This window comes from Oncorhynchus clarkii, chromosome 29 (assembly GCF_045791955.1).
Source record: "Oncorhynchus clarkii lewisi isolate Uvic-CL-2024 chromosome 29, UVic_Ocla_1.0, whole genome shotgun sequence".
Lineage (NCBI taxonomy): Eukaryota > Metazoa > Chordata > Actinopteri > Salmoniformes > Salmonidae > Oncorhynchus > Oncorhynchus clarkii.
This window is the reverse complement of record NC_092175.1, coordinates 38,050,384-38,060,383: the sequence shown is the minus strand read 5'-3', so window position 1 is coordinate 38,060,383 and position 10,000 is coordinate 38,050,384. Positions and strand designations below refer to the sequence as shown.

The window sequence follows — 10,000 nt, the reverse complement described above, 5'->3', positions numbered from 1 at the left end:
AAGGTGAATTAATCTCCTTGTGTCTGGTGGAAAGCAGACTGAACCAGGTTTTCCTCAAGGATTTTGCTTCCATTCTGTTTATTTTTTTATCCTGAAAAACTCCTCAGTCCATAACGGTTACATGCATACCCATATCATGATGCAGCAACCACTACAGTATGTTGAACATATGTAAAGTGGTACTCAGTAATGTGTTCTATTGGATTTGCCCCAAACATAACACTTTGCTTTCAGAACAAAAAGTTGAATTGCTTTGCCACATTTTTTGCAGTATTACTTTAATGCCTTGTTGCAGACAGGATGCATGTTTTGGAATATTTATATTCTGTAAAGGCTTCCTTCTTTTCACTCTGTCAATTAGGTTAGTATTGTGGAGTAACTACAATGTTGTTGATCCATCCTCAGTTTTATCCTATCACAGCCATTAAACTCTGTAACTGTTTTAAAGTCACCATTGGCCTCATGGTGAAATCCTTGAATGGTTTCCTTCCTCTCCGGCAACTGAGTTAGGAAGGATGCCTGTATCTAGTGACTGGGTGTTTGATACACCATCCAAAGTGTAATGAATAACTTCACCATGCTCACATGGATATTCAATGTCTGCTTTTTTCTTTTTACCCATCTATTGAAGTGTGCACTTATTTGCGAGGCATTGGAAAACCTCCCTGGTCTTTGTGGTTCAATCTGTGTTTGAAATTCAATGCTCGACGAGGGGACCTTACAGATAATTGTATGTGTGGGTTACAGAGATGAGGTAGTCATTCAAAAATGATGTTTAAACACTATTATTGCACAAAGAGTGAGTCCATGCAACTTATTATTTTACTTGTTAGGCAAATGTTTACTTCTGAACTTATTCAGACTTGCCATAACAAAGGGGTTGAATACTTATTGAATCAAGACATTTCAGCTTTTCATTTTCTATTAATTCGTAAAAATGTCAAAAAAAACATAATTCCACATTGACATTATGAGGTATTGTGTTTTGGCCAGTGACAAGACATCTCAATTCTATCCAATTTAAATTCAGGCTGTAACTGTTACGGTGCGTGAATGAGGACCCAAAAGCGAATCAACTTAAACAGAGCTTCTTTAATTACCAAACATAGGTAGGCTCAGATGGACCGGCAGATTCCGACAGGACAGGACAAGGTTACAGCAAACATGACGACAGTCTGGTTCAGGCATGAATGACACAAACAAACAAGAATCCGACAAGGACAGGAGCAGAAACAGAGAGAGATATAGGGACCTAATCAGAGGGAAAAAGGGAACAGGTGGGGAACGGGGTGAATGGGTAGTTAGAGGAGACAAGGGACAGCTGGGGGAAAGCGGGGGAGAAAAGGTAACCTAACACGACCAGCAGAGGGAGACAGGGTGAAGGGAAAGGACAGAGACAAGACAACATGACAGTACATGACAGTACCCCCCCACTCACCGAGCGCCTCCTGGCGCACTCGAGGAGGAAACCTGGCGGCAACGGAGGAAATCATCAATCAGCGCACGGTCCAGCACGTCCCGAGAGGGAACCCAACTCCTCTCCTCAGGACCGTACCCCTCCCAGTCAACTAGGTACTGATGACCACGGCCCCGAGGACGCATGTCCAAGATTTTACGGACCCTGTAGATAGGTGCGCCCTCGACAAGGATGGGGGGGGGGGGGGGGGGGAAGACGAGCGGGGGCGCGAAGAACGGGCTTAACACAGGAGACATGGAAGACCGGGTGGACGCGACGAAGATATCGCGGAAGAAGAAGTCGCACTGCGACAGGATTAATGACCTGAGAGATACGGAATGGACCAATGAACCGCGGGGTCAACTTGCGAGAAGCCGTCTTAAGGGGAAGGTTCTGAGTGGAGAGCCAAACTCTCTGACCGCGACAATATCTAGGGCTCTTAGTTCTACGCTTATTAGCAGCTCTCACAGTCTGCGCCCTATAACGGCAAAGTGCAGACCTGACCCTCTTCCAGGTGCGCTCGCAACGTTGGACAAAAGCCTGAGCGGAGGGGACGCTGGACTCGGCGAACTGAGATGAGAACAACGGAGGCTGGTACCCGAGGCTACTCTGAAAAGGAGATAGCCCGGTCGCAGACGAAGGAAGCGAGTTGTGGGCGTATTCTGCCCAGGGGAGCTGTTCTGACCAAGACGCAGGGTTGCGAAAAGAAAGACTGCGTAAGATGCGACCAATAGTCTGATTGGCCCGTTCTGCTTGACCGTTAGACTGGGGGTGAAAGCCGGAAGAGAGACTGACGGAAGCCCCAATCAAACGGCAAAACTCCCTCCAAAATTGAGACGTGAATTGCGGACCTCTGTCCGAAACGACATCTGACGGAAGGCCATGAATTCTGAAAACATTCTCGATGATGATTTGTGCCGTCTCTTTAGCAGAAGGAAGCTTAGCAAGGGGAATGAAATGAGCCGCCTTAGAGAACCTATCGACAACCGTAAGAATAACAGTCTTCCCCGCTGACGACGGCAGTCCGGTGACAAAATCTAAGGCGATGTGAGACCACGGTCGAGAGGGAATAGGAAGCGGCCTGAGACGGCCGGCAGGAGGAGAGTTACCGGACTTAGTCTGCGCGCAGACCGAACAAGCAGCCACGAAACGACGCGTGTCATGCTCCCGGGTGGGCCACCAGAAACGCTGGCGAATGGAAGCAAGCGTACCCCGAACGCCAGGGTGGCCGGCTAACTTGGCAGAGTGAGCCCACTGAAGAACGGCCAGACGAGTAGGAACGGGAACGAAAAGAAGGTTCCTAGGACAAGCGCGCGGCGACGGAGTTTGAGTGAGTGCTTGCTTTACCTGCCTCTCAATTCCCCAGACAGTCAACCCGACAACACGCCCCTCAGGGAGAATCCCCTCGGGGTCAGTGGAGGCTACTGAAGAACTGAAGAGACGAGACAAAGCATCAGGCTTGGTGTTCTTAGAGCCCGGACGATAAGAAATCACGAACTCGAAACGAGCGAAAAACAGCGCCCAACGCGCCTGACGCGCATTAAGTCGTTTGGCAGAACGGATGTACTCAAGGTTCCTATGGTCAGTCCAAACGACAAAAGGAACGGTCGCCCCCTCCAACCACTGTCGCCATTCGCCTAGGGCTAACCGGATGGCGAGCAGTTCGCGGTTACCCACATCATAGTTACGTTCCGACGGCGACAGGCGATGAGAAAAATACGCGCATGGGTGGACCTTGTCGTCAGAGAGGGAGCGCTGAGAAAGGATGGCTCCCACTCCCACCTCTGACGCGTCAACCTCGACAACGAACTGTCTAGAGACGTCAGGTGTAACAAGGATAGGAGCGGATGTAAAACGATTCTTGAGGAGATCAAAAGCTCCCTGGGCGGAAACGGACCACTTAAAGCACGTCTTGACAGAAGTAAGGGCTGTGAGAGGAGCTGCCACCTGACCGAAATTACGGAAGAAACGACGATAGAAGTTCGCGAAGCCGAGAAAGCGCTGCAGCTCGACGCGTGACTTAGGGACGGGCCAATCAATGACAGCTTGGACCTTAGCGGGATCCATCTTAATGCCTTCAGCGGAAATAACAGAACCGAGAAATGTGACGGAGGAGGCATGAAAAGTGCACTTCTCAGCCTTCACAAAAAGACAATTCTCTAAAAGGGGCTGGAGGACACGTCGAACGTGCTGAACATGAATTTGGAGTGACGGTGAAAAAATCAGGATATCGTCAAGGTAAACGAAAACAAAGATGTTCAGCATGTCTCTCAGGACATCATTGACTAATGCCTGAAAGACAGCTGGAGCGTTAGCGAGGCCGAAAGGAAGAACCCGGTATTCAAAGTGCCCTAACGGAGTGTTAAACGCCGTCTTCCACTCGTCCCCCTCCCTGATGCGCACGAGATGGTAAGCGTTACGAAGGTCCAACTTAGTGAAAAACCTGGCTCCCTGCAGGATCTCGAAGGCTGAAGACATAAGAGGAAGCGGATAACGATTCTTCACTGTTATGTCATTCAGCCCTCGATAATCTATGCAGGGGCGCAGAGACCCGTCCTTCTTCTTGACAAAAAAAAACCCCGCTCCGGCGGGAGAGGAGGAGGGGACTATGGTACCGGCGTCAAGAGCTACAGACAAATAATCTTCGAGAGCCTTACGTTCGGGAGCCGACAGAGAGTATAGTCTACCCCGGGGGGGGGTGGTTCCCGGAAGGAGATCAATACTACAATCATACGACCGGTGTGGAGGAAGAGAGGTGGCCCTGGACCGACTGAACACCGTGCGCAGATCGTGATATTCCTCCGGCACCCCTGTCAAATCACCAGGCTCCTCCTGTGAAGAAGAGACAGAGGAAACAGGAGGGATAGCAGACATTAAACATTTCACATGACAAGAGACGTTCCAGGAGAGGATAGAATTACTAGACCAATTAATGGAAGGATTATGACAAACTAGCCAGGGATGGCCCAAAACAACAGGTGTAAAAGGTGAACGAAAAATTAAAAAAGAAATGGTTTCACTATGATTACCAGAAACAGTGAGGGTTAAAGGTAGCGTCTCACGCTGAATCCTGGGGAGAGGACTACCATCCAGGGCGAACAAGGCCGTGGGCTCCTTTAACTGTCTGAGAGGAATGTCATGTTCCCGAGCCCAGGTCTCGTCCATAAAACAGCCCTCCGCCCCAGAGTCTATTAAGGCACTGCAGGAAGCTGACGAACCGGTCCAGCGTAGATGGACCGACAAGGTAGTGCAGGATCTTGAAGGAGAGACAGGAGTAGTAGCGCTCACCAGTAGCCCTCCGCTTACTGACGAGCTCTGGCCTTTTACTGGACATGAAGTGACAAAATGACCAGCGGAACCGCAATAGAGACAGAGGCGGTTGGTGATTCTCCGTTCCCTCTCCTCAGTCGAGATGCGGATACCTCCCAGCTGCATGGACTCAGCACCCGAGCCGGCAGAGGAAGATGGTAGTGATGCGGAGAGGGAGGCGACGGAGAGCGCGAGCTCCTTTCCACGAGCTCGGTGACGAAGATCAACCCGTCGCTCAATGCGAATAGCGAGTTCAATCAAGGAATCCACGCTGGAAGGAACCTCCCGGGAGAGAATCTCATCCTTTACCTCTGCGCGGAAACCCTCCAGAAGACGAGCGAGCAAGGCCGGCTCGTTCCAGCCACTGGAGACAGCAAGAGTGCGAAACTCAATAGAGTAGTCTGTTATGGATCGATTGCCTTGACATAGGGAAGACAGGGCCCTGGAAGCCTCCTCCCCAAAAACAGATCGATCAAAAACCCGTATCATCTCCTCCTTAAAGTCTTGATACTGGTTAGTACACTCAGCCCTTGCCTCCCAGATTGCCGTGCCCCACTCACGAGCCCGTCCAATAAGGAGAGATATGACGTAGGCGACACGAGCAGTGCTCCTGGAGTAAGTGTTGGGCTGGAGAGAAAACACAATATCACACTGGGTGAGGAACGAGCGGCATTCAGTGGGCTCCCCAGAGTAACACGGCGGGTTATTGATTCTGGGCTCCGGAGATTCGAAAGCCCTGGAAGTGGCCGGTGGATCGAGGCGGAGATGGTGAACCTGTTCTGTGAGGTTGGAGACTTGGGTGGCCAGGGTCTCAACGGCATGTCGAGCAGCAGACAATTCCTGCTTGTGTCTGCCTAGCATCGCTCCCTGGATCTCGACGGCTGAGTGGAGAGGATCCGAAGTCGCTGGGTCCATTCTTGGTCGGATTCTTCTGTTACGGTGCGTGAATGAGGACCCAAAAGCGAATCAACTTAAACAGAGCTTCTTTAATTACCAAACATAGGTAGGCTCAGATGGACCGGCAGATTCCGACAGGACAGGACAAGGTTACAGCAAACATGACGACAGTCTGGTTCAGGCATGAATGACACAAACAAACAAGAATCCGACAAGGACAGGAGCAGAAACAGAGAGAGATATAGGGACCTAATCAGAGGGAAAAAGGGAACAGGTGGGGAACGGGGTGAATGGGTAGTTAGAGGAGACAAGGGACAGCTGGGGGAAGCGGGGGAGAAAAGGTAACCTAACACGACCAGCAGAGGGAGACAGGGTGAAGGGAAAGGACAGAGACAAGACAACATGACAGTACATGACAGTAACACAACAACATGTGGAAGAAGGTAGTGGGTGTGAATACTTTCTGAAACCGCTGTATACAGTGCTGGTTTATATTGTCTTTGTCTACAAACATTGGAGTAAAACAAGTTAATATTTTGGATTCTGTTGGGGTACGACAGTTGAACTTAGGTCATGAGGCATTTATAAATTATATTCTTCAAGAATCAATGACTACATATCATACATGTATAAGTCCAAAAATGGATGTGGGAACTTCTGATTGCTCCTTTAATGTAAAACTGAGTGGATTTCAAAATGCATCATTCAGGTGTTAGAAAACTGTCCTAGTCCTATTTTGCCCTATGTGCTTTGGTCAAATGTAGTGCACTATATAGGGAGTAGGCTGCCACTTGGGGACGCACAACCTACTGAATTTTGTAGTTGCTGTGTAAACAAAGTTAACAGAAAGTAAAGTAGGTTACATGGAGATTATGGTGGAACTGGAAATGTAAACAATGCTAGTTTTCAGTGTTCTTCTTCTCCTTGTTGTTTATATTGGCTGTAGAGTGGGACAGAGGGCTGAGCTTATCTTAGCTGGAATGCTAGTGAATAAAAGGAATTCTGTAACATTTTATCTTATTGTACTCTCTCAACTGGTATTTACCATACCAGTTATTTACTATGTTAACAAACAACATGTTTCAACGAATACCAACAAATAACACCTTTATTAATGAAAAAAAAAATGAAAAACTATTTTTCGACCTTTTGTTAGGTTACAGCCTTGTTCTAAAATCATCAATCACCAATATACAGACAATACCCCATAATGGCAAATCAAAAACAGGTTATGAGAAATTTTTGCAAATCCCCCCATCGCCAAACCCCCCAGAAATATCATATTTAAATAAGGATTAAGACCCTTTACTGAGTACTTTGTTGAAGCGCCTTTGGCAGCAATTACAGCCTTGAGTCTTCATGGGTAAAATGCTACAAGCTTGGCACACCTTTAATTGGGGAGTTTCTTCTCTGCAGATCCTCTCAAGCTCTGTCAGGTTGGATGGGGAGCGTCGCTGCACAGCTATTTTCAGGTCTCCCCAGAGATGTTCGATCAGGTTCTCCCCAGAGCTGTTCGATCAGGCTCTGGCTGGGCCACTCAAGGACATTCAGAGACTTGTACCGAAGCCACTCTTGTGTTGCCTTGGCTGTGTGCTTAGAGTTGCTGTCCTGTTGGAAGGTGAACCTTCACCCCCGTCTAAGGTCCTGGGCAATCTGGAGCAGGTTTTCATCAAGGATCTCTCTGTACTTTGCTCTGTTCATCTTTGCCTTGATCCTGACTAGTCTCCCAGTCCCTGCCGCTGAAAAACATCCCCAACGCATGATGCTGCCACCACCATGCTTCACCGTGGGGATGGTGCCAGGTTTCATCCAGACTTCATGCTTGGCATTCAGGCCAAAGAGTTCATTCTTGGTTTCATCAGACCAGAGAATCTTGTTTCTCATGGTCTGAGAGTTTTTAGGTGCCTTTTGGCAAAATCCAAGCGGGCTGTCATGTGCCTTTTACTGAGGTCACCAATAAGAGTAGATTCTCTCTCTCTAACTCTCTCTCTCTCTCCCAAGATGGACCATCAGGGCCCGGGTCACCAAAAAGAACAACATCCTTCCTTGGAGCAACTTAAGGCGAGAGGGAAAATTATTCTCCTTCGAGATCGTGGACGAGAGCGTGAGTATGACCCTCCTGTGTGTGTGTGTGTCTGTGTGTGTCTGTGTCTGTCTGTCTGTCACCTTCAATGTCTCTGTATGTCAGACAACTATCTACTTTGTAGTAGTTAAAGTTTCTGCTTGAGTGACACTCTGCTGACAGTTTTGTGTGTTCATGCACGTGTGTGACAGTTTCTCAGTAAACTGTTGATTGACGCTGTGCTGACAGTGTCTCTGTGATTGACAGGGGGAGATCGGAGTAACAGCCTTCGACAAGGAAGTGGACAAGTTCTTCTCTTTACTGGAGACGGGCAAGTTGAGCCTGTCTGTATTGACGCTTACTATACCTCTGTCCTGACCGCATCTAGCTACAGAGAAGAGATACTCACACTCTGAGGTGACCTGTGATTATTGTTTTACCTTTCACAGTGAGGTGACCTGTGATTATTGTTTTACCTTTCACAGTGAGGTGACCTGTGACCATTGTTTTACCTTTCACAGTGAGGTGACCTGTGATTATTGTTTTACCTTTCACAGTGAGGTGACCTGTGATCATTGTTTTACCTTTCACAGTGAGGTGACCTGTGACCATTGTTTTACCTTTCACAGTGAGGGGACCTGTGACCATTGATTTACCTTTCACAGTGAGGTGACCTGTGACCATTGTTTTACCTTTCACAGTGAGGGGACCTGTGATTATTGTTTTACCTTTCACAGTGAGGTGACCTGTGATCATTTTCCTACCTTTCACAGTGAGGTGACCTGTGATTATTGTTTTACCTTTCACAGTGAGTTGACCTGTGATCATTGTCTTACCTTTCACAGTGAGGTGACCTGTGATTATTGTTTTACCTTTCACAGTGAGTTGACCTGTGATCATTTTCTTACCTTTCACAGTGAGGTGACCTGTGATTGTTGTTTCACCTTTCACAGTGAGGTGACCTGTGATCATTGTTTTACATTTCACAGTGAGTTGACCTGTGATCATTGTCCTACCTTTCACAGTGACCCCCACTGGAACAGTATATACAGCTGATGTACCACAGTTGGGGTCAATTCCATTTAAATTCAGAAAGTAAAACAAATTTCAATTCTAAATATTCCTAATTGAAAAGCATTGAAGTGAATTGGAATTGTAGTATTCTTCCAGAATTCACTGGAATTGAAGTAGATTTAACCCAACCCTGATATGTATTAGATTGTACTTGGCTGTTTTTGTAAAACCCATGTGCTTGTACAGCTTTCTCTTAAGTCTCTGTACATAATTCAATAATAACTCAATTAGAGTTTCCATTTGTGCCCTATTGCCCTATAAAATATAAATAAATAGATACATTTATAAATAAAATAAATGAATGTCTCTATCTGGTCTGGCATTGACAGGGATGTGTGCGGTAGCTCAATAGATGAGAATGTCAATCTGGTTTGGTCTGGTCTGGTATTGACAGGGATGTGTATGGTAGCTCATTGGATGAGAATGTCAATCTGGTTTGGTCTGGTATTGTCAGGGATGTGTGTGGTAGCTCATTGGATGAGAATGTCAATCTGGTTTGGTCTGGTCTGGTATTGACAGGGATGTGTGTGGTAGCTCATTGGATGAGAATGTCAATCTGGTTTGGTCTGGTATTGTCAGGGATGTGTGTGGTAGCTCATTGGATGAGAATGTCAATCTGGTTTGGTCTGGTATTGACAGGGATGTGATGTGTGTTCATCACATCCCATTGTTCAGACCCTTTGCTCAGTACTTTGTTGAAGCAACATTGGCAGCGATTACAGCCTTGAATCTTCTTGGGTATGATGCTACAAGCTCGGCACACCTCTATTTGTGGTGTTTCTCCCATTCTTCTCTGAAGATCCTCTCAAGCTCTGTAAGGTTGGATGGGGAGCGATGCTGCACAGTTATTTTCAGGTCTCTCCAGAGATGTTTGATTGGGTTCAAGTCCGGGCTCTATCTGGGACACTCAAGGACATTCAGACTTATTCCAAAGGAACTCCTGCATTGTCTTGGCTGTGTGCTTAGGGTTGTTTTCCTGTTGGAAGGTGAAACTTCGCTCCAGTCTGAGGTCCTGAGCACTCTGGGGCAGGTTTTCATCAAGGATCTCTCTGTACTTTGCTCTGTTCATCTTTGCTCATTCCTGACTAGTCTCCCAGTCACTGTTGCTGAAAAACATCCCCACAGCATGATGCTGCCACCACCATGCTTCACTGTAGGGATGGTATAAGGTTTCCTCCAGAAGTGACACTTGGCATTCAGGC

General features: G+C 47.4%; 1 protein-coding gene across 1 annotated transcript in view; it reads left to right on the top strand.

The window, feature by feature from the left end:
• The window catches only part of LOC139388226 (replication protein A 70 kDa DNA-binding subunit-like), a 106,411-nt gene that overhangs the window by 39,535 nt on the left and 56,876 nt on the right, over positions 1 to 10,000 (top strand). The window contains exons 8-11 of the mRNA XM_071134775.1: positions 7,664 to 7,766; positions 7,992 to 8,068; positions 8,174 to 8,244; positions 9,598 to 9,612. Of these exons, the coding sequence (XP_070990876.1) occupies positions 7,664 to 7,766; positions 7,992 to 8,068; positions 8,174 to 8,244; positions 9,598 to 9,612 (266 nt within the window). The remainder of the gene's footprint in view (positions 1 to 7,663; positions 7,767 to 7,991; positions 8,069 to 8,173; positions 8,245 to 9,597; positions 9,613 to 10,000) is intronic.